Raw genomic sequence first — 25,817 nt, 5'->3', positions numbered from 1 at the left:
TACATCAAATTATGGCAAATGTAATAAATAAATTTAATAAATAAATGTATTCACCCTGTAATTTAATTCACGTTGCAAAGTGACAGCAACATCGCCGATTGGTCCAAACGCCATTGTATATAGGCACGAAACACTCACACACTTAGTTTCTTTTAATCTCTCTTTGATACTTGAACTTTGTCCTTTGAAAGAAGATTACAGAGAAAATACGCGAAAATTTCCTCGATATCACTTTCGTTCGCGCGCGCGATTCTATTAAAAAAAGCAGATCAATTTCGAAACTTCTGACGATGCGTTATGTCCGAGAGTACAATCCACAATTAAAGTCAACAAAGTCCACAATGCGATAATAAAAACTCGACGGACATAAAATTACGCGGCAGCAGCTTCTCTCGGAAATTCACCGCAACGCGCCATATTTCTTTCGATCGCGAAGCTGCGTAGCGATAAAAAACGGTTAATTACAGCACTCAAAATAACAATATCCTTTAATTTATATAAAAATCTAATCGATATTTTCACCACACGACCGCTCGTTACGTATTCAGCACTCGTTCGTACGCGAAATTCGACGAAAATCACGGAGTTACTCGGAGAGATCCTCCCGATCGACGCGACGCGATAGGACTGAGACGCTAACGTCGCCAAAAAGATCGTACGTACACCTTCCCCCTCCCTTCCCCGCCACGAACTTGGGAGCAACTTCACGTCCGCGAGGCGACATTTTCTTCTCGCGCCCGCGCAAAAAATATCCAATTACTATCGCATATTTCGATTAAATACGAAAGTATATTATGGATAATTTCGATGACGATCACTTCTCACACGATTCGACACTCCCGAGTCACTTGTTTGTGCGCGAAATTTGGAAAAATTACGGAGCTACATCGCCGCGAATCCTCCGACCGAAGCGACGCACTAAAACTATCGTCGCGCTAGTCGAAACAAAAACATAGCGTACCTTCTCCCTCCCCGCCCTTCCGTGAACATTCCGCGGTCGAGTATGTTCAGAAAAAAGCGAGCGAATTCTGAGAATCCTAATGCCTTCGATTTTAAGTCGCTTTTTTAGAGATATTTTTCTCTCGCGTTTGAAAAATAATACGATAAATTTTCCATAAGCGGTGGCAATTTCACTCTACTCGCGACGCGACATATTCTTTCCGATCGCGAACCCGCGCATAAAAAAGCAGCTAATTATTGTCGCGTACTTTTATTAAAAATTCACGGATGGTTTCGATACACGATTGCTTCTAACACGATTCAACACTCCCGATACTCGTTTTCTACGCGAAATTCAGGAAAAAAATACGAAATAATTTCCTCGACACTTTTACGACGCACGTGAAATGTAACCAACTTAAACAAGAAGTAGTGCCAACCTTTCCTCACTTTTTCCCTCCTCCCTTTCTACTATCGTGATCTATTATTTCGACGAAATTTAAACAAGGACAGTAGTACCAACCTTTCCCTCCTTTTTCCTCCTCTCTCTCTCTCTCTCTCTGCTGCCGCGATCTATTATTTCAATAAAAGATTACTAGTAATTTTTCAACATATTATTTTCGTAAAAATTATACTTCTCTGGTAAAAAATAATATGATTAATTCCATTTACGCAGCGACATCATTGCATTCGCGACGTGACTTATTTTTTACGATCGCAAACTCGCGTACCGCCAAGAAATAACTGATGATTATCGCGCATCTAATTAATCCGAAAATTTATTCGATATTTTCGATGCACGATCGCTCGTCGCAAAATTCGACACTCCCGGTATTTGTACGTAAAGCGACGAAAAGCACGGGTTGTCTCGTCAAAACTTTACCGGCCAACGCGACGCGTTAGCCAGGACAAAACTTATCCGTTCTCTCTTTTTTCTCTTCTTCTGTTTCCACGAACGAGTACTTTGACGAAAGTGCACAATAACAGTTATTCAAAATTTTAATGTCTTAAATTTCCAACCGTTTCTTTTTGTACTAAATAAAATATATTCCTCTCTCATGCGTTTGAAAAATAACACGATCAATTTAATTTAAGCAGCAATAAAGTTACTCTATTCACGCGACACATTCTTTTCGATGAACACGCGTTAGTAACAGATAATTATTACGGCAATTAATTTAAAAACAGATTCGATATTTTTAATTCACTACTGCAGGATTTCTGACACATATTTGCACGCGAGATTCAGGAAAAAGCATGGAATAATTCAGATAAGATTTTTCGAGATGTTATGAAACGTCACTATTAAAACAAAAACAGTAATACCAACTTTTCCGCCGTCCTTTCTCTGCTATCGCGGATTTGATATTTCGTCGAAATAAATTATTAATATAATTTTCCAAGTTCATATATAATATTTTAAATTTCGTGCTAAAATCATATTTCTGTCGTGAAAAACAATACGATTAATTCAATTTACGCAGCAACAATATTATTCCATTCGCGACCCGACGTATTTTTTCCGATCGCAAATGCATATATGTTAATAAAGAACAATTAATCATTATCACATACTTCGATCCGTAATATATCTAATTTTCAATCGTTTATTTATCATTTTTGAATTCACACGCGAATTAAACGAAAAATAAAATAATCTCGCCGATATTTTCTACACTAATTCATAAGAGTGCAAAATGCAAAATGCACTTAAGTGTACGTATATGTAATAAGTGCAAAAGATAAATAATTATACCCTAAGACTGCACTAGTCAAGAGAAAAACTAGTTGCATTTTTGGCGCGAAATTTTAACGAAAGTAATATGATGAACATTCTTGAAATGAGATTATATTACGTTAATTAAAGAAAAATATAATTGCTTGAATTGCTTACTTGAATGAAGCCATTTTATATACTTCAATCAAGAAAAATATATTCTTATGATTTAAGATTTAATTTTCTTGAATGGAAAAGAAACAATGTTAGATAGAAAGCAACATTTTTAAATCAAACATTATAATTTGCACTTAAGAAAATGCATATATGCATTTTCTTAAAGTAGAATTAAATAATATATAATTATTTAATTCTACTGATGCATATATGCATTTTCTTAAAGTAGAATTAAATAATATATAATTATTTAATTCTACTTTAAGAAAATTATAATGTTTGATTTAAAAATGTTACTTTCTATCTAACATTGTTTCTTTTCCATTATAGAAGAATATATAATTCTTGAGGTGACAATTACAATATTAAAATCAGACGATAATATTGTTGAAATTTAAAATTATTAAATTTTTCTAAGAAGATTATAAATTGTTGCGTATATACGAAACAATGAACATTAGTTTAAGTATATAAGTTTTGACTTGACACTTTTTTTTTTCTGTGTATGTATTATAGATTCATAACTATAGTATCTCGATTGATGCAAATTTTATTTATATAAGTAATAAATGATAGTATTTTAATTACATTTTGTATTATAAAAAAATAAAGATACGAAATATAAAATAATAAATCCACAAAAATACATAGATAGCTTATTCTTATTCGAAAGTAATTTAAAATATAGAAGAGAGCAGAGAGAGAGAGAGAGAGGGGGGGGGGGGAGAGAGAGAGAGAGAGAGAATATTCGGTGTATATTTATTTTATTATTACACTACTTTCCAATGTGTGCGTGTGTGTCTGCTTTTAAGAATGTACTACGTCATATTATTATTTCGACGCGCGGCGACCTTGTTGATATTCGACGTGACGCGCCGCTTGTAACGTCTTATTAAATATCGAGACGCGGTCGTGAAAAGTACTGCGCTAAATACGATCGTTCCCTAACCTTCTAAAGCGAGTATTCGACCAATGTAATTACTTATTTTTCATAATTAAATGACTCGTAAGCACATCGCAAGGACGATTCAATATTTGCCCAAGTGAAAATACTACTTTTAGACTGAACCGTATCTCGCGTATTTTATGTATAAACATTCTTCACCGATTAAAATATTATAATTTACGTAAGAAAAAAACGTAATATATCGAGCATTAAACAATAGTACGTATGTCTCGGGAAATTTATTAATATTAAATATTATTTACATATTTTTCGAACTGTTAATTTTGAACAGTAGTTACTTTGATTAACGTCGTATCAACGTGAAGTTACTTCCGACGTCGTAAAATACGATGTCACCATAAACGAACGAATCGATCCCGAGTCATACGTCGTCGTGATGTCCGTAATTAGTGGGTAGTAATTAAAATCGTATTTTAATAAATCGCATAACACGACGTTTATTGCGTTAACGAGATATTGCGAGTGCCAAACGAATCGTGGTCTCGAGTGGGGCCAAGTTTCTGCGTCATTTTTCCAGTATGACGTCACCGAGCGCGCGTTTTTCTGCGATTAACGTCGGGAGTGCCGTGTAAAGGACCGTGCGATCGTCGTATTGGGGTAATTAGTACGCGCGTAATTAACTGTGTGTTTACGCGAGTGTAAGTGTGCGAGTGCCACGAGGAAGCAGCAACGAGATAACGAAGGAGGAGGGGACCCAGGACAACGATGGAACAACCATGGGGTAAATATAACCACCCCTTTTTTTACTATACATGTCGCAAATATATTAATAACTAACATTTTTTAATAAAGTTTAATTAAAGCCTTATTTATTATTATATATTTTAGAGATTTAATAGAACGAAAAATTCTATTTGCGCGTAACTTTTCGAAATGTTTATTATATTGCTGTAATATAAATATATTTGCGTGTGATTAATTATACCTTATGGCTGTACTATAGTCTATCGCTCTGCGTATATGTCGATAAATCTAAATTATTTTCTATTTCAATTTTGAAGATAATGGATTTGTGAAGAGCTATATAAAATATAAATATAAAATGCACCTATGGGACAAAAAGTAATAAAAAAAAACGAAACAAAAAATCAAAAATCTTTTCTCGAAAAGTATTAATGTATAAAACTGGCATTTATTATCAAATGTAATTATAAAATATAAAATATTGAAATCGTGATTTGCTCTAGTAGTTATCATATTTAATAGAGAAATTAAAAATTCAAATTAAAAATATAAGAATATTATAGATGAATATTTCATATTTCACAACTCCATTGTCTTAAAATAAATAGGATAGAAAAGATTAGTATACAGATTACAGATATTTAATCTTGGATATCTATGAAAAATTATTTTTCATATACAAACCCACACAAATCTAAAGAAATAAAGGTGTCATTATACGATACCTTTCATACTTTTTGCCAAGCACACAGGCAAAATTTTTAAGGCACATAATTAAAAATACTAATTATATGAAAATATACTATATTATATTATCACACACATTCGAATAATTTCAGTTTCAAATATGCATTATAATAAAATAAATTTCTAAGGTTATCATTTAAATAAATATTAAAAACCGAGAATAAAAGAAATAAAATAAAACTGTAATGAAGAAACTCACGAATGATGAAGATCAAAACATGATATAGATTTATATTACATGAAATAAAAATAAATTAATATTTATAGAAATATATGCAAAGCTGTGTGGGAAAAATTTTTAAATTTTAATATTTAAATATGTGTGCACTGCTTTTTCTTTCTTTCTTTTTCAAGTATATTTTAGAATTTGGGATCTTTATTTGTTTTTTGTTTTTATTTTACGCAGGCGAATATTATGCGTTGTTCTAATTTAAGTCTGTATTTTTTACCTTCCTATATTTTTCTAGAATTAAATATTATATAAATCAGTGCACCCACGAGAAAATAAACAGAAATAAAAGGATAAAAAATATATTTAACAGTATTCCAACGAGATATTTAATAAAAAACGTGCTAGGGTATATTTAATTATGTTTATTTTTATAATGCAACATATTTATTTTAATCTTTCATAATCTGTTCATTTATTGATGGTTTGACCAAGATTATCGATATGAGATTGTCAGAAATACATATATATATGTACATATATCGAACCGTGATAATTTTACTCGGCCTAAAGACCGATACATACACGCGACGGCATTTGTTTTGACTAACGTGGTCGCCTGTCAATGTTATCGCACAGTGCATCGCGCTGATTGGACGTTGCATCGAGATCGCGCCGCGTTTCCCCGCCAAAGGAGGATCTCGCGCGCGATCGAGTCAGTTTCGGAAATTAGGCGATTCACAGCTCCCTTTGACATTCGTAATCTGACGCGTGTCTTGTGATTTAACAGCGGAGAGAAATTTCGTGAAAGTCCATTTCACTATCTGAGTCATATACATCGTGCGTACGGTCGAGTAACACTGAATTTTTCGGATTAAACCAGGTATATCTGAGATAGTAATTGGGGTTAATTCTTGACACAACCTACATAGATCATGTAAACATATATAGATATGAGACGCTCTTGTAGATAAGAAACTAACATTGATAAAAGAAGATATTAGTACAGATGCTTTCCTTGTCTGATTGGTGGGGAGAGTCGGATAAGGAAAGCACCTTTTTTCCTCTTTCACTAATGCTTGCTTCCAATGAGGGCGCGCGGTCTATCTATACTAGATATATAACTATAGGTTAAAGAGAATGTACTACTTTATCCCCGCGTCGCATGTGTCGCTGCGGTTCGGCGCGAAGTTGCCGCTTGAAGTTTTCATATTTTAAGTCACGTCGGGAGTGTCGAACGAAAGAGTGCGGTTGCGTTTCATGTATTTATTCGTTAAAATGTATATAAAAAAATAATCATCGCGAATGATTTGCGGGTGGTAAGCAGTCGTATCGCGTTGATTATCTATCTATGGTCTCTTTTCGATCGATTCGTGTCTGGCGAGTGTCAAGAACAGCCTACGCCAGAAAATGGACAATCGTCGTGTTAGGTTAGCGTCTATGATTGTGATTTGCATTTTTTTTTTTCACGATTGATTCGTATTCGTATTAATATATATATGTATTTTAAAAAGGCGGATTATTGGTGCAAGAAATCGAGGCAGCAATGAAATAAAGGAGCAGAAGGATAAGGAGGAATGCAGTAGCTCGTAAAGACAGTGCAGCGGCACTGGTGAGTACAATTAATCGTCGCACATTTGCATATACATTGGCATAAAGCCAATCGTTAGTTTATTCTATCTTTGATAACTTAATATTTTTTTGTCGCATTACATCGAGCTTACTTTTTTTGGCACACGTTTTACGGGTAATAATCGTTCTCATGCATTACTGCAAATTAATATTATTGAAAATTAAAATTAGAAAGGAATAAAATGAAAAATTAGAAGTTAAAAAATTAGAATTGGAAAATTAAAATTAGAAAGGAATAAAATAAAATTAATTGAATTGTGAGAAAAAAGATTGATTGAAATAATGTCTCTTTTATATTGTGCATTATATTAGATTAATTAATTTTTTATTTTACTATTAAAGTGACTCAAGTAATACAATTCTAATTTTTTAATTAAAAAAATTTATTGATGAGCAAACGCCGTAAATATGCGCGCCAGATATATTTAATTAATAATTAATATATATAATAAATAAATGAAGATATAATTAATATGTATAATAAATAAATAAGTATATAAAATATATATATATTTATCATATATATTAATTACAATATAATATCTAAAATTAAGTTTTGTATTATTTTTATCGGTAAAAGTTAAAATTAATGGTTTCTTTTATACACTTATTATCCTGTATATAATATAATTATTTTACTTACGACAGGAGAAAATAAGAAAGTTTGAGGTCCTGTATCGATACAATTGATATACCGATATCATACAAATCAATGAATAAACATATTCCTTGAAAATCTCGTTACTTTGAATAAGAATTGCATAGCCACCTGCTGTGCTCGATATATATGATTCTTCTTCTTTTATTTGATAAATATCTGTTCTGCGGTGTAGTTCAATTGATCGTATTTGACAGATTCTGGCGCGCATATTTACGGCGTTCGCCCATCGATCGCGTTAATTTTGCGCTCCGTCAATTTTGCGAAATATCATTTCCATCATTGAGAAAACTACGTACGTTTCAAATAGAACGTCAGTTTTCTCGTTTTCGTATGTATATATAACATTCGTTAAAAATCACCACATCGCAATTTTACGTCACGTTTCTGAATCGATTCATAACTATAGAACACAGTTAAAAATCGAAATAGCAAGCAATATAGAAGTACATGTTCTCATTTGAAAAATATTAAAACTACGGTAATAAAATAATTAAAACTTGAGCAGTACAATCTCGGTGTTTACAAACTTAAAATATTTATTACATTGATATTATATATATAGAAAACAGGATTTTATGAAATATTTATCGTGTAAAATAGGTTTTTATTAAAATTATAATTAAAATTATGCAAGAAATTTTGAAACGTTGGATGGAAATTTTATTTCACTTTAATATTTAATTTTCAATTTTTCCATTTTAATTATTATATTTTTATTTTACATTAATATTTAGTTTTTTTAAATTTTATATGTGCGTTGCATAGTCAATTTTACAAAGAAAATTATTATGGAAATGTTGAAATTTTATGACAGTTTCAAAACAAATGGATGTTTTCCTTTTTTTAAATATATTAACTTTTGTCAGAAATATTTTCAGTCTTTTATATGAAAATTAACATTTTCTATATATAAGGTGTTGTTTGCAATTATAGTAATTTTTAATTTCATTAAACAAATTTCATTTACTACGCTTTCGTTATAATCAAATAGTAATGCTTTATGGTATAAAATACAATTTTGTGAATATTTTGTGAATATTACACAATATTACAAAATACAAATTAAAATATAGAATAATATGAAGTTATTTTTGATGCATGAATATTTCTGCCAAAGTTAATTTTTATTCATAATGGTATATATACAATGAAAAATGACTCATATTCTCATTGGCGATATTTTATCACGTTTTTCGTGTATTTAAAGCATAGAAAATTAAATTATCGAATTATGTGACGTAGAGAGTGTAAATATATTTTATCTTCTATAATAGACTTCAGAAGTTTTTTTATATTATCTTAAAAGACTAGCATATAATACAGACTTGGTGCCACATACAAAACTATATTACTAATTTTCTAAACGCTATTTTACGACACGCGTCGAAACTCTTTAGTCCAAAAAAACGTAAAGGGAACAAAACAGAAAAAGTTTATAACTTACACTCACGTTGGGCTCGCCCTCCGTCATGGTCCTCGAGTTTTCGTCACGAATGGGCGTCTGCACTCAAACAGGGGTAAAATCACTTCTTTTTCTTTCTTTTTTTCTCTCGTTATCACTTTTTCTTCCCTCCTTTCTGCAGTCTCAATTCTCACTATTAGCCGATTTTCCGTCAATCGGCTCGAATTCAATGGATTCAGTTCATTAATCACTGCTTAGCGGTCGGCACGAAAAACGAAACCTGTATTTAATTTTTTACGTAATGTCGCTTTGTATTCCAATGGGAATTGGATACAGAGTCGGATATAGAGAAGAGGAAAAATCGGAATAAAGAGAGAGAACATGCAAAGATTGTCAGCGACCGGGGCTGCGTGTTAGAGTATTAATGTATATATTGCATATGTACTCTGCGAAGGCGGGATCAAGAGTGGAAAATATATATACACTGAGATGAAATCTGTCAGTCTCTTTTTTTTCTCTTTCTCTCTTTTTCTGATGAAAAAAGAGTACTTTCATCCGGTACTTTTTCCATTACTTGCAGTTTTTTTTATTAAATTCCAAAAAATTAGAATATCATATATATCGATTGCGGGAAAATTTGTGTGTTCCACTTTTAATAAATATATTACGTGAGAAAGAATGTGCAATAGATCGATGTCAAGACTACTAAAATTGTGAATATTTTTTAAGAATAATTTTTTTTCATTGATAAATATTTTTTTTGTATTAATTTTTAACTTACATAAATCAGCCTTTGCTTGATTGAAATGATGAATTATTTGGGAAATCATCCAAGAGGAAAAACTAATTTTGAAAGACTAATGATAGAAACTATAAAGCAAATGCGACTATTTCTAGATGTGCTTCCTGAAAAAGCATCATGATAAAGCTCTTGCGACTATTTTAAAATTCGAATTTTAGCTTGCGGATTATACTTTTTAAATTCTCGTGAAAATTTCAGTTGCATTAACGCCAAATGAAGTCAAAAGTGCCTAAAAGTAACCTAATACGTGGAAATCGAGCTTTATACATAATGTACTTTGATTCATAAATCAAAGAGAATAAGCACGATAATAGAATCCGTATTAAATTAGGCATGGCTCATAAAATATTCAAACAACTGTCTAATTGTCACTATATATATAATAATTTATCGGTTGAAAATTGTATAAATATGTTTTATTTCATGGTTTGTAGAAACGGAGAGAAAAAAAGAGAGAAAAGTAGAAACGTATTAAAAAATCGAGGATCGTTTTCCATAATAAATGCTTCCTTATCGCTTAATTTCCATATCACATTTACAGTCTAAATTTTCGTATACGCATTATATGTATGTACCGCGGTGCCTCTCTCATAATTCGATCGGAATAATGAATTAATTCGATATCCGCGCCATCACTGGTGATGAAAGCCACGAGGTGGTAGGAAAGTCCTGACACACCGCGTTGCTCTTTGAACTCGTTTTTTTGGTCGCGACTTTGACGAAGATATATTCCGCTTACGAACGCGCGCTTGTGCGTTCGATATTGACGTGATGAACTGTTTTGAAACTAAAAAAGAGGAGAAGAGAAAGGTGAAAAACATTCTATACAACCGCGCTATTCAAATCACCGCGACGCGGCACGATGTCCCGACGTGCGCCTTTCCACATCCTGAAAATTGTATTTCGCGTGCGCGCCGACTTTTTTGATCAGTGTGACGGCGAAATTAAATAAAAATCACTCCCAGTATATTTATTATATGACGTCCCGATCTCTAGAATCTCAATAAACTTCAATAAAAAAGCGCGATTTTTTATGCAAATTTTTATACGCTTTTGACCAGGACGATTAAATGAGCTCGGTTTGAGCAAGTTTTTCTTAACCAATTACAAAAAAAACGATGTGACCTTTCAAACGTTGAATATTTTACGACGACACATGATAAAAAAATTTATTATTAATTTATAATTGCTGAGTCACATCGTGATGTAATATGTATATAATAAAATGCGTAGATTCGAAGAAATATCATATACTCCTTTTCTTATTTTTAAACTAGCATAAATATTAAAATAATAAATATAATAAATATTAGAATTGTACTAATTGTAAGTGTAAGCTATTAATGATTAAAACCGGCGTGTTTTAATATAAAATATAGATTGCGTCACTATAAAAATTTTATCGGGAGAATTTTGTTATATTTTAACGAGTTTGCGTAGAAAGAATTTTATTTTATCGCACAAAGAGATTATTATCGCTTGTAATTCGATGAGGAGTCGGCGGCACAGAGATGTAATTTTCCAACAAAGGCGTATTTCAATCACCGATGATCGGCGAAGCAACATATATATTCGTTGCACCTGCAGCATGCGCAACAAAAAAATCGGGCAAAAAGCGTACCGAACTATTCAAATTGAAATCCTGCTCCAGTTCTACCTATACCATATCCAACCTCTCGCGTTTCCGCGGGTGTAAGCATGACAGTTCTAGTGATTAATTCCATCTCCAGATCAATTTCTGATTCGCGGACTCAATGCTCGTTTGTCACGCGACGTTTTCTCTCATTGCGCTGGTTATGAAATTTCTATCAAACGAAAAATAAGATAGCGAGAATAGTATTCCTTTCTGAAATTAAATCAATGGAAGAATATCTGATAATTGATAAAATAATCTCTAGATAAAAACCTGCAATCGTGCAAGTTGTAATAATACATATCGCCTCGTATTTTTTCATGTCATCAAATTATTAGCCATTGTATTTAGAGCATAAAAGAGCGACGTTATCAATTTGATATGATTATTGTAAAATAATTACATGTTCAAAATTATATGCATTTATCAACCGTCCGCGACTTATGCTTTATGTCTCCCCCCGTGATCGAAAAATAAGATAGCGAGAATAATATTCCTTTCTGAAATTAAATCAATGGAAGAATATTTGATAATTGATAAAATAATCTCTAGATAAAGAAACCACTGCAATCGCGCGAGTTGTAATAATATACTCCTGGACAAAATTAATGCATAATTTTTTTTCACTTTTTCTTTAAAAGCTGATATTTAAATTTTAACGAAAAATTTTAAAGAAAAAGTGAAAAAAAATTATGCGTTAATTTTGTCCAGGAGTATACATATCGCCTTGTATTTTTTTATGCGATCAAATTATTAGCCTTGTATTAGCATTGCATTTAGAGCATAAAAGAGACGTTATTAATTTGAAATGATTATTATAAAATAATTACATGTTCAAAATTATACGCATTTGCCAACCGTCCGCGACATATGTTTTATGTCTCTCCCCGTGACAACATCGTTATTATGATACGCGACCGATAATACGAAAGAACGTAAATCACATCCTAAAGAAGGAATCCGACCCTTCGTGCCGCGGCCGGCCATTCTTCTCGCCTTTTTACCCCTTCGTTCTCGAGTATTCTCTCTTCTCGACTCGTTTCTCTTCGGCGATTCCACGATATTTCATTCGCGGTCCGCTACAACATCCCTGCCCCTCGTCGTCCACTCGAAAGTGAGGCGTTGTCCAAGGATAAAGTCGACGGTGCGCGTGTTCGCAGGGCTCTCGACGGTTAACCCGAGCACATTGTTCGCGTTGGAAGTAAATCGCCGTCAACGTACGCACCTCGTTGTCGTTTATTACGATCGAATGACAAATATACAAAGTCCCGTAACATGTGCATGGTCGAGATAGGTCCGATATGCGAGCTTTTGCTCGTATAGCGTGCGTGTACATGTCGCAAACACGTTGTCGCGATGTTATATGTGCACATTTTAAATTAGGTAGCCGTGTTTAACACTAAATTGGTCGCGAAATGAACGAATGAAAGTTTTATTGGTCAAAAGTGACATTTTTATTTTTGATGTCGTATGGGATAATGTACATTTGACGCGATAACATGTTTTCGACACGATCTTCCCGTTAAAATATTGATGAAAATGCGTTACAAAATATCTTTTTGATCATAAAATTTTTATGTTAATTGCGTTTAAAATGTACAGACTTTTCACGTACATTTCCATGCAATTTGTAACGAAATGTCAAAATAAACGTCGGTTCGATCAAGAGGAAACATCAGCCGGTAAATTTGTGATGCAATTTATATTACGGTCGAAAAAGGAGAGAAGAATACTTCAATCGGTTTCGGTTAAAACTCCCACAAATGTCCCGATTGACCCAATCGAATATTTATCGTGCAAACTTAATTTCGTAATAAAAATTTACGATTTTACCGCGGCTTGTTCTTCGTCATTCAGGCTGTGATAATAGCTTATTGTATTATGTGTAAATATCAGCGCTTGACTTTTCATACTTTGAATTTAATATTTGGATAACAAAAATGGAAACTATTTGCTGGAATACGTTATTATGGCATCGATACTCGCGATTGGCTAGGTTTGCTCGCCGCGAGAATAGCTTTCGAAGCACAGAATCGCCGATTTTATCGAACGTAATAACGCAATTTGCCCAGCGACGTGCCTGTATTAATCGACAATACACGCCACCGTGATTGGGCGAAAATAATTTCGTTAGCCCACGGGAAATTCTAGCGCGTGTTTACAGTAAGCTCCCTTCGGTATTACTTTTAAATCGACAGAAATCGCGATTAGCACTCGATTTGGCACCTGTCTTGGAAAATTTAAATGTCACACATTTTAGACTTTATTGCTGGACATAAATAATATTAAATACATATATATATATGTGTGTGTGTATGTATGCATGTATGTATTATATATACATATTATTCAGAAAATATATTCAGATTTATAATAGTCAAAATTAAAAATTTAATAACAAGTCTGCTAAACTTGATATTGTTTAGTAAATTTATTTCAATTTTAAATTCATAATTTTTAATTGTGATTAATTATTTGTGGCAATTAAATCTCAAATTATAAATCTTTGTTAATAAACTTAAGATTTCCAAACAAGATAAAGAGATAATAATACATATTAGCTTATTTATCATATAACTAATTTATGCATATAATTTAAACCTCACATTTTATTGTAGTTAATATTAAATTTTAATTGCAAAAACAATTATTCAGAGCACACAAATTTAAGCATATAAAAACTAACATGATTAGAATGGTACGAAACATTTTACAGTGATATTATTAGATTAGGAAATGTGCATTTAAAAAATGCATTATTAATAAATAATTATTTAAAATTTACCAGGTAATCCTTTTTCTTTTCTAAAAGGTGATATCATCACGTATTGATACTGTTATCTATACATGATATACAATGAATACAGTTTAATTACACATATGCAAATGTCGAAAGTAGGATTGATTATATAATCGCAATTGTGATATCAGAGATTAAATGTCATACTATTTAAACGATACAAAATAAGCGAATAATTTGCTGATAAATAACGCGATATACCCGTCATAAAGCGCGACTCTCTCTTGATATCATCTATTAATAAAATGATACAAATCGGTGTAGTACAAAATAACTGTTTGCATAAATAGATTCGTAATCTGTTATGATTGTGTAAATATAATAGATCGTTATTTCTACTTCTAATAAATAATTATAAACAGTAATAAATTCTATAAATGTATTAAATTGTTAATTACAATAAATAAAATATACTAATTACAAATTAATTCCACATATTTAATGAAATGCATACAACATATCACTTCAATTGCAATTACTAATTGATATAATCACTTCTAAAATATGGACATGAAGAATCAAAATGATAGTTTAATTTTATTCTATTTTAATTTCTGCCCTGTGCTTTTTATTATTATTTTATTATTATTCTTATTGTTTTCAATATATTTAATAAATTATCTTGTACACTTTTTTATGGCATAATTCTGCTCCCTTTTTAATCTTAAAAAAAATATATTAAATTCTACTTTGTGTATGTGAATTAATTATGATATATTATCGTATTTATCTTCTGTACTTGTCAGCTGTAAATGTATATCTTGATAGAACGATAACGAAAATAAACTTGCACTAAATATAACTTTTCCGAAATGGGCCAAGAAATATAATATCGAAATCTATTCAATTATGTAGATCATAAGTATATTTTAATAAGTAATTCAATCGCAGTCATAATTTTAGCGAAGAGATAAGTCATCGCTTTTCACGCTTGTCAAACTAATATCTTATTAAATAATAATAAAAAGAGAAAATAATACAGGAATAATAATAATAAAACGATAATAAAAAGATAATGCACTCTAGGATTACTTTTAATATATGTACATACTTCCTAACATCAACTTTTAAATCCGTGATATTTTGTCTTGAGATCATTGTAATACTTCGTCTGGCATAATATCTAAATTCTGTTCTCGTATGTATTTTGCCATTGTGGCACAGCTCCAACTGCACTTTCGCAATCGGCAACGATGTCAAAAGATATGTGCAATTAAAATAGAGTAGGGATTTCTGCGGTTTGCAAAATGTCGAGTTTGTACAATGTTAACTGCTTATATCTCGTGTCCCTGATTTTCAAGAACATAATTTCGCAATATTAACGCATTGACCGTGAACAAGAGAAAGAAACCCACACAGAAAGATATGAGCGAGTCAAGATACACGGATATATCGAAAGTTCGATCTTTCTTCAAGTATAATAACATTAATAACTCTCTCACCTTCGTATCGTTCCATCGTATCGGCCTACGTAAAAATCCTTTCACGGCAATTCTACAATCGAAACCGGTTGGCCTTCTCGTGTAAATATATGCTTATAAATAAATTATTAATCGTAAGATAGGACTTTTTTCTTCTTCCTGATAAACAACACGCAATCAGATCTATCCGTTTATTAATTATTAATTAATATCTGATAGAGAGATTGAGAAGAAGATAAACGAATAATACGACTCTAGAGATTTTTTAATAAATATATAAATTGAGATAATTAAATATTATTTAGAAGAATAGAGAGCTTTTATTTTAATTTTTTTTATATTTATGTTAATAATAATTATCTTCATATTAAAACAATGAAAAAATTTCCAATGGAGAGTATTAGATTTTTAGCAAAAATACTTTTATATTTTAATTATTTTTTAGCTTTTACAATGAGCCTTCTTAATTATTTCTGAGATTAATATTTACATTTATTTACAATTAGAAAATCTTTTTATTGGCTATAAAATATATTAGTAAATACGATAAAAATAATTTTAATTTTATATATAAAAAATTTTAATATTAACATAAATATAACATATGCACGCACGCATATAAATATTGTACAATAATATACAGTATGCTATAATGCAATTTTAATGATAGTATCTCTAGTTATTGCAAATATTATATTATATTTCATTCATGTTAATGTCAAAAAAAACTTGTACATTAACGTGATAGATTTAAATCTAACTGGCTGATATGATTCGAACTTACTATACTTTGCAAATAAACTAAATAACAATTTAACCCGAAATTCAGACTCGCGAAAAGAGAAAGGGCCACAACAAAACAACCATCGATTTCACCGCGTTTAATTATTTCGAGCCACGTGCAATCACGTATGTGACCTATTTCCATATCGCCGCCAGGCGTCGATTTATGTTCAAGAGTTTTCGTAAGAACTCTATGCATAAAGTTCATTGCGTGGAAGAAAAATATATGGATTTGTCCAAATTTGTTCGAAGAAGCAGTTAGGAAAAATCGGAAAAGTTTAAACTCAAGCCGCGTTTGTATATTTTAATTAATTTTATTATGAAATAAAAAATACGCACAATATAAAAATTCTTTGCGCGTGGATAATAATGTAAATACATAGATTAAAATAACGACAATTTCGCGGACAATATAATGCATGCGTTTTGCACGTAAACAGAAAAATACATAACGAATAATTTTTCAGAATTTGCTCTTTGTAAAATATATTGTACTGTAATAATTGAATGAATATTTATTGATCAATTCTAATTTTTTAAATATATGATATATATCAGATAATTACTTATCTCTCTCTTTCAATTTTTATTTCTATAATACAGATATTTTATTTTATTGTAATATTTGCTTTTTTAATATAAAAATTATAGATTTATTTTTGTTCATTTTTTTACTTCTAATTAAAATATTATCATAAAATAAATTAAATATATAGTAACTCGATAAAATTAGAAACGATGAAGAAAAATTATAAGATACATATAATTGCACGAATAATTATTTATTCTAACTGTTTAAAATAGCGCGTATACGTCTCATTATTTCTTGTATTATAATTTCCATGCGGAGACGTTTTATATATTACGATAACAAGAAAAAAACTCTATTACGTTGCAATACGCGCGTTGTTAAATGCACCTTATACGTTATAATTTCATGTATACTGACTGTGGTTGTTGCAAAAACTGCTGTTATCTTTGCAGTTTTCTTTCAAAAATATGATTTATGTACTCTATGTAAAATGCTTGCTGCGATTTCTCGGTTTTGGATAAATACAAAAAAACAAATTCACGTAATATAATGTCGAATCTCAAGTTCGTGTTTCGTAAATATTTTGCATTCACGTACATTCGAAAATCAGGATGCAGATTTATAATTATCGGTTCACAAACAGAATCACCATGCAAATTATGACGCTTACTCGCAAAGAGTGAACTCGCTCCCTTTAATTCGATATGTAACACCGGTTCAATGAGTTTAACTTAATTGGCGACTATTTCTCGACCGTATCAAAACCATTAATCTGATATTCAGTTTGCATATTTAATGCACTTTTGCAATTCTCTCGTTGCTCTATTACATTTGTAATTCGATACGTAGACCGAAATTGGCTTAACAAAGCTCGATGAAATTTTGTAAATCGCTACGGTCCACTAGAATTCTCATATAGTAGCGATAGTATTTCGTGTATACTTCAAAATCGAAATAGCATATTTCTTCTCACCCGCGCGCTTAAATGCAAATTAAAATGAATTCTCATCGGCGCAGATTTATCTCTCGTTTGGCGATCGACTCTTTATTTATTTATATCCCGACCATTTTAAATACGATATTCACGCGCGACGACGATGCTGAATTCGTGCAAACATTTCGCGAAACGTGACCTCAAGCGAAATTTTGCTGCTGTTCCCTTTCGCTTAACTTGGTTTATCAACGAGCGAGCGAACGCTGTATTTTGTACATAATTCGCATATTACGAAGTTAAATTTTCTCGTAGCGAATATGATGGAGAACGGTTATGCTAATATCGTTGAATTCAATGGTGTCTATTTCCGCCTACCTACATTCGCAAATATTCTTGCTCTCGTCAGAATGAGAACGCACGTCGAAAATCATCTAGGAAGAAATTTCGCCTAAATTGCTGTAACAATGATTTAATTTAAGAACCTTATTTCTACCGTGGAATTTTCTATCGTTAAACAACTCGATAATGATGAGACGTGTTTTTGCGTGGAAGAAAAAAATAAATCTCCATTTAACAGACAGATATACATTTCCGCGATAAAGCACTCTGTTCTAGGAAACAATTTTAAGTAAATTGCTTTAACAACAATTTAATTTGAATAGGTATCTCATCTACACGTGAACTTTTGTTTTTAAATAACTCGATAATGAAGCTTGAAATGAAAAGTGTCTGTGTGTGGACAAGAAAATTTTTATTCGACACATAATTGCAAAATTTGTGCATAAAGTACTTATAAGTGCGCTTTAAAATTATAAAAAGAAATTTGAGATAAAATTGTCGTATCATCCTATAATACATATTTAATTAAAAAATTTTAAATATTCTTAAATTTCCGTTGTTATGTGACTTACGAAACTGTAGATTATGAAAAATGTCTTTGCGTGAAAGAAGGAAATTTCTATTTAAGAGATAAGTACCAATTTTTTGCTCGAAAAATGGTGCAAATGCGCTTCAAAAACATTTCGAGAAGAGCTTTATGATAATCGCTTTAATGAAATTTTTGTTTAAGAGTCTTATCTGTTAAGCTGAATTTCTCATTGTCAAATAATTCAGAATAACAGAGCTTGAGAGAATTAAAAATCCTTGTGTATAAAAAAATAATTTCTCTTTAAGAGATGTCTTTAAACATAGAGATATTATGCAGATACACATTTTACGCTTGCGATAAGATATTTTTTCGTTATCACTGCAGATTATAAGCACTGCAATTTATCACTTTGTAAAGATGTCTACCTTTAAATAAAAAATAATGGTGTTGTGTTATGAGAACGTCCCATCGTACGATGTAAACTGTAAGCTTGCATTTTACCATAATTAAATTTTGAAAACATAATACAATTTTTAATAAAACTGAATACTATAATATCTGTTTTTGCACTTAATCTTTAACTTATTCACCATCAAATTTGGCGGTTCTCACCAATCACCGTGCAAAATTTTTATTTAATCAAAATTACACATTTAAAAAAAGAATCTCGAAACTTTGGAGATTTCAAACATAACGAAACTCAATCACAAATATAGCTAATTAAAAATTTAATTGTTAAAGTTTGAATCTTCATTTCTAAATTCAAATTGATAGAATTAAAGCAATTAATTATATAAAATGTTTTCAGTAAAAATATGTCGAATTATAAATAATGATTTATTATGTGTATATGTGTATATTTGTGTGTATGTGTATGTATAATCAATATTTTCAATTATTTATTCGCATTATACAGACAAAAAATGATTAGAATCTTTCAATAAAGATTACAATATTTAAAATAAACACACACATACACTTCTAAATGGCAAAGTTGTAAGATGACACCGTAATATCTCTAATTAAATGATAGAAATAATTATCTTCTGTGATATGCATTATGATAAAAAATATGATCCATCGCAACTGTCATTCCAATAATGATGAAAATAACCGGCTCTATCGCACCTGTCAAAATTTTCAATAGACTATTCAATAAAAGACATTACCGCATTGTCGTATGCCACGTTGAAAACCGTCTTGCGCATCTTGATCACAAACTCCAAAAATGCTCGAACACCCGGGCGACTTTTAAAACGTCGAGAAACGAGCAGCAATCACACAAAATCATCCAGGACGAGCATCAATCGATTCACAATTCTTCTCGATTCGGTAGTTTTATGATGAGTCAGTTTGGCTCTTTGAATGCAAACTAAATACGAGGAAAACCGACAAAATTCTTGATGCTACTAGACACCTACTTCTCGCCTACTCCCACGCTCTTTGCAATTTTTAGAGAAGTGGAGAAATAAAAAGCAATTGCAGGCGAATCATCGATTGAAACGACATCCCCGTTGAAGAACCGATCGGATTATCTTTCGCCAATCGACACACAGATTTCCCCACTGTCAAAATAGGAAGGTAACATCTAGGAGAGGTTCCTACTACGGGATTAAAGCATCCTGACTACTACCGGATCGCAGTCTCAGACAGAAACCAACCGCTCTGTCTGCACAAAAGAACACCTCATCGATCGCGAGCAAGGATCAGCGCGATGATCCCAGTCACTTGGCACACTTCCCCGTTCACACCGAAACCCGGGCGGATTTCCGCGATCGGTGGCGACAAGCTGAAGGCAATACCGGAGCGGAGACCAGCAACCTTCGACGGTCGACGGCGCACTGGCGAGAGACAGCCAGCCGCTTCAGGTTGGGAGCAAGACTACCTTATCGACGCAGGCGTCCTTGACGCAGACGCGCGGAGGGTCGCGGGTTTCGTGTGTGCGCCAGATAGCACAGTATCCCTGAAGAGGTGCAAGAGGTGAGAGGCGCAGGGCAGCGTAGCACAAACTCATCGGTTGTGTAGATACCTGTTGAATGCACTTGGTCGGGGAAAGGTGGGGAGGAAGTGCCACTACTGCGACGAGTCGGAGAAGCATCCGGCGCCGTTGCCGTCGCCGTCGTCGTCGTCGCCGCCGCCGATGCGTCGAGTCAGCAAAAGGATCCTCGAAACAAACGGTCACGGTCGATCGGAGATTCGAAAACCCATCTCTCGGCATGTGCCTCTCTCTCAGCCTCCGAAGTTCTATCCACGCGCGTTCCATTTGCCGCGGTAAATGACGGGAGAATGGAGGACTTGGCCGATGCAAAAATATTACTTTCCCTTTCGATTTATAGAGCTAACGAATCGAGAAGAATTGTGAATCGATTGCTCATCTTGATTTTGTGTGATTGCTGATGGATTGCACTGTACGTTTGCATTATTCGTACCGAAAAATATGAAAAAAATTATTTCGATTTTAGAATATTTCGACGATAATATAATCTATATTTAATCTATATTAAATCTTTTAAATGAATTTTCATACATATTGTCAAATGAAGCTGTTAAATATATTAAATCTTCATTTGTTATTTTAATCAAAAATTAAAAATTTATAAATCATCTAATGTTCGTAGAGTAATCACAGATTAAAGATCTCCACTCAAAACCATTTATGTGTTCATTTAAATGTAAAATGAAGAGGAATCTTTTCATTTTATTACGGCAAGTGCGATAGATCCTTTATAAATTCCACGTTATATTCTTATACTTGCCGCAGGAGCCTTGATATAAGACGGTAAAAGTTTTATAAGTCAATTTCATTCTGAAGGATTGATGTCAATGTCACAGCTGTCACCGACAAGATTTGAAACTTGCTCCGATGAAAGATCGCGCTCACGTTCAAGGAGAAACGGAAAACAGCCTCTGGAAACAGTTAAAAGCTTGGAAATTACATTAGGCAACGATAGGAAGTTACGAATCGAATTGAGACTCGTGATTACGCGGCAGTTCTTTCGCGAGATATAACGGATAGTTGAAAAAGAGAATTGATGGAGCAGGATGTCGGGAATTCTGAATGTGGAATTTACTCTCGCGTCGCACACGAATATTCTCTCGTATCCAAAAGAAATCAAATTGCATCGCCGCGATTCATCGAGATGGAATCACGAAATTTCCCATCCATGAATAATCAAGGTTGACGGACATATCTGAGAATCCGATCGAAAATCTGGACCTGATGAATTCCTCGCGCGTATCTAACAATGTAATTTTGCTGCAACCTCATTACGCACTTGTTACACGAGATATGTGATTTCGACGGGGAAGCCGCGTTTCAGTATCGCATATCAAATGAAATTCGGATTCGGCAGTAAATAAGAGAGCTGAAATTCATACATACATTGAATTCTTTTGCAACTGCAGTTTTGCTGCAAAGTAGTCTCGCATTACATTGATATGTCAGATTGTTTCCATTGTTAATGATAATACTCATGTTAGTAATCAAAAGATAGAGAGATAAGACAGATAAGATATAACAAAGAAACAAAATACAATTACCAGAATAGTATTTCTAACGTTTCAAAAGTACTTTAAAAATATTCTAATTGAGTTGATTAATCAAGCGGAATCTCTGCTGCAAAATAAGAGAATAAATCCTCTTCGCTCTTAAAAAAGCTGCAGTCTTTTTATATAACACAGATTTTTTTAAATCGAATTTTCTTTCTCTTTTGCGCAATTTATTCTATTATATATCAATTAAAGATAAAATAAGAAAAATAAAAATGAAATATATAAAATAAAAATGATAAAATAATTTTTCTTTGAAATATAGATAAATGTCGCGTAACAAGAAGAATAAATAAACTTTCGAGCTTTCTATGGAATTCACAATGTACTGCATAGTTAGAATTTCGGGCGCACCGTTTGTGATGCTCGCCGAGAAAATTACTGCATCCTCTCGTCTTGCAGACGACGATAAAATTATACGGTAAGATTGGCGGAAGTGCAAAGTAAGGGCACGGTAGAAAGTTCCGTTGAAATTTTCAAAATTACGTCTTGCATTGGCCACTTTTCTGGCGCGCGCGACGCCTGCTAGAATAATTATAATAACGGAGGACGCAGAACATTAATTTGATAACAGCCAGGCATTGTTAAATGCGGCGATTTGCACAGCTGAGTACATTCATTATCTTACTCGCCGGTTTGCGTATTTAACCGATAATCCAAATCGCACCCAAACCCCAGCGGTACTTCTTCTAATTTATACATATTCCAAATCAAATTATGGCCTTTGTGACATTCTGCTACGCGCAATTAAGCACGATTTCAAATCTACTTTTTTTTCATTAGATATTTGTGAACCCGTATAATATTTATCTGCTAACTTTGTTGAATTTATTAAAGCATTAATTTACGAGGCATTGTTTATAATACTGACTGATAGCAATAATTAAGGTTAAATAATTTACAGCTAACGGCTATTCATTATTAAGAATTATTAGCATCATAAAAAATAAAGTACACAGAAAACCCGAAAGCAAATAAAGTAAAAACAATATTAGTTTGCGCATTAAAATTTATTTAAATTAAAATTAAAGATACAAAAGGCTGATTAATTAAATTAAATAAATATCTCTTAGATGAATCGCAACTACTTCACTGAAACATAATAAATAAATAATCCTACGAGTTCGGAAAAAATTTAATGCATATATATATCTTGTAAAATAAAAAATTAAAAATATAATATTGTTTGTATAAAGAAATTGCAAACACGAAAAGCAAAATATAATCAATAATTATACGTTAATTTTAAAAGGCACGTCAATTTTGTCACATATTATAAATTACAAAAGTAATGATATTCGAAAAATCTTAAATTGAAGATAAAAATGTCAATTCGCAGATATCGTTGATATTTTTATGATTCTCGTGTCGTACAATCAAGTTAAAAAAAATATTATAAAACTTTAGGACTTTATTCCCCATAGTATGATTTAAAATTAAATTATAATTTCTTTTACTCTCACGTCTCATGAAAATGACTCCCAGTCGGTTGACTATTTCGGTTTGCAACAGCACGTGGCCACCGAATGGAAATAAACAGCTTACGTGCATTCGATATGATCTTGCGATACGCACGGATCTTGAAGAAAATGCGGAAATCAAAAATGAGATTAACACAGCTACGCTAAGATAGGTTTTTCTGTAAATAAGTGTCCATACACGTATACATATATGATGAATTTCTCCCTGAAGAGATGTTGCAATTATATGTTTAGCTAAATGAGTTTTAAGCTTAACGCTCTGTTTCCTGTGAAAATTATAATATATGAGGTCACGTTATATATAGTGATATTTTAGATTTACATAGAGCAGAGATATCTTTCACACACGAAGTTTTTAATCAGATTGAAATTATTTTTTCTTAATGATGAAGAAACAATGTTTTATTTATTAATTAAGCGATTCAATAGTGGATTTTTGAGAATTAGACTTCAAAAATGTAGAAAAATAAAATCTTATTTATTTAACTTTTAATGGATATACCAATTAATTTAATGGATATTATAATTTAATGAATATATATATATGAAATTTCGAATGATATTAAAGATTATATTATTTATAATGATATTAATATTATAAATTGAAAAAAATTACAAAAAATAATATTCCCCAATATTTCTTGTAAACAATAATCAAAACTAAATGAATCAAAGTCATAGAAAAAAAATACATAATTTGCTAAGTACAAGATACGCAAAAATATAAAGAATATATTACTATAAAATATATTTAATGTGAGATAGGTTATTTTTAGTAGACTCGATAAAACGATAAATATTATTTCTCCTTGGTGAAGGAAAATGTATGTATTATTCTTGTGAAAATTACTTGCACTTATAGCACTCCGTAGTAATGAATACATTGCAAAGGCTTCATTAGCATACATCAATAGCCAATTACCATATCTATAAGGTGATAGCGAGTTATTTGACGACGCACAAAGATATTATCATACATTTAGTGATGTTAATACTATGAAAAAGGCAGCTCTATACATATTGATAGACTTTTTACGCGAAAATTGCGGAAAACAGCCGTTTTCAAGCGCTTTCAAAATATTTGATAAAAATTTCGCTTTGCGCAGACTTTATGGATAGCACAGTAAATAGGAATTTTCACATAATGATGTTCTTCCGAACGTGCTGACCATTCATAGGAAATGGATATTATAATTAAAATAATCATGAAATGTAAACTTGACTCTCGTCGATAATTCAAGGTATTAATACTTTAAGAACTGACTAAGTCGTCGAAAATGACGCGTCTTTCGCGAATTAAACTTTAAAAAATAAAAAAATAATAAGACACTTTTTTGTTCCTATCTCGAGAACGGATTGAACTTTAATGTAATTTTAATTTGTGGCTCGATAATTAAAATACTTTCCTTAAAGAAAAACGACTTTACAAGAAATAACGTTATAGGTACGTGTCTATTTTTTGACAATTCTGGGATATTTTTACTAACTTGTAGAACCCCACCCTGATTATAAAACAATAATTATATAAAAATGTCAATTTAACTTTTTCCTCTTTTCATTTTTACGGTATAGGATTATGTATCGAATATATTGGAATATAAAATATATGATAGCGACACACGAGCTTTAGGCGCGTTTTGACGCATCGGAGGAGTCAATAAACGCTGGGCAAGAGCAAAAGTGCCGTGAGACGTCGGCAAAGATACGTCAAAAGATTTTCGCGCGCAAGTCGGGCGGTAAATGAGCTAAACGGCCTCGGGCCAAAGGCCTGGCGTCAAAGGGGAATTCAGCAGCGGCGCGCTAGGTGAAATTCTTGACTCTGCCCTCAGGACAGTGAATTACCACCTCCTAGCACGCCATCTAGATTGCTATTCGCGCGGTCCTGCGTGTGGGAGAGGGTGTTTTCCCTTGCTACGTTT

General features: G+C 32.1%; 1 protein-coding gene and 1 long non-coding RNA gene across 10 annotated transcripts in view; one reads left to right on the top strand and one right to left on the bottom strand.

Moving 5' to 3' along the window:
* Positions 1-25,817, bottom strand: part of LOC145965350 (venom dipeptidyl peptidase 4) — a 326,742-nt gene that overhangs the window by 279,253 nt on the left and 21,672 nt on the right. Inside the window, exons 1-2 of one of the 9 annotated variants that reach the window (XM_083088824.1) lie at positions 20,038-20,723; positions 9,138-9,375 (exon numbers count right to left, since the gene is read on the bottom strand). The exons of 2 other annotated variants lie outside the window; for them this stretch is intronic. In XM_083088824.1, the coding sequence (XP_082944950.1) occupies positions 9,138-9,164 (27 nt within the window). In that variant the 5' untranslated portion in view covers positions 9,165-9,375; positions 20,038-20,723. Of the gene's footprint in view, positions 1-54; positions 650-9,137; positions 9,376-20,037; positions 20,724-25,817 lie in introns of those variants that run through there. 6 more of the 9 variants (XM_083088828.1, XM_083088825.1, XM_083088827.1 and 3 more) reach the window with 6 other exon arrangements.
* LOC145965366 (uncharacterized) lies at positions 6,027-22,805 on the top strand. Its single transcript, XR_014436680.1, has 3 exons — positions 6,027-6,283; positions 6,915-7,012; positions 22,683-22,805. It is a non-coding gene; the product is annotated as an uncharacterized LOC145965366 (long non-coding RNA).

Source organism: Camponotus vicinus, unplaced genomic scaffold (assembly GCF_025532165.1).
Source record: "Camponotus vicinus isolate PSW18456_S1 unplaced genomic scaffold, iyCamVici1.0 SCAF_14, whole genome shotgun sequence".
Classification (NCBI taxonomy): Eukaryota; Metazoa; Arthropoda; class Insecta; order Hymenoptera; family Formicidae; genus Camponotus; species Camponotus vicinus.
This window is presented reverse-complemented; position numbering and strand designations above follow the sequence as displayed.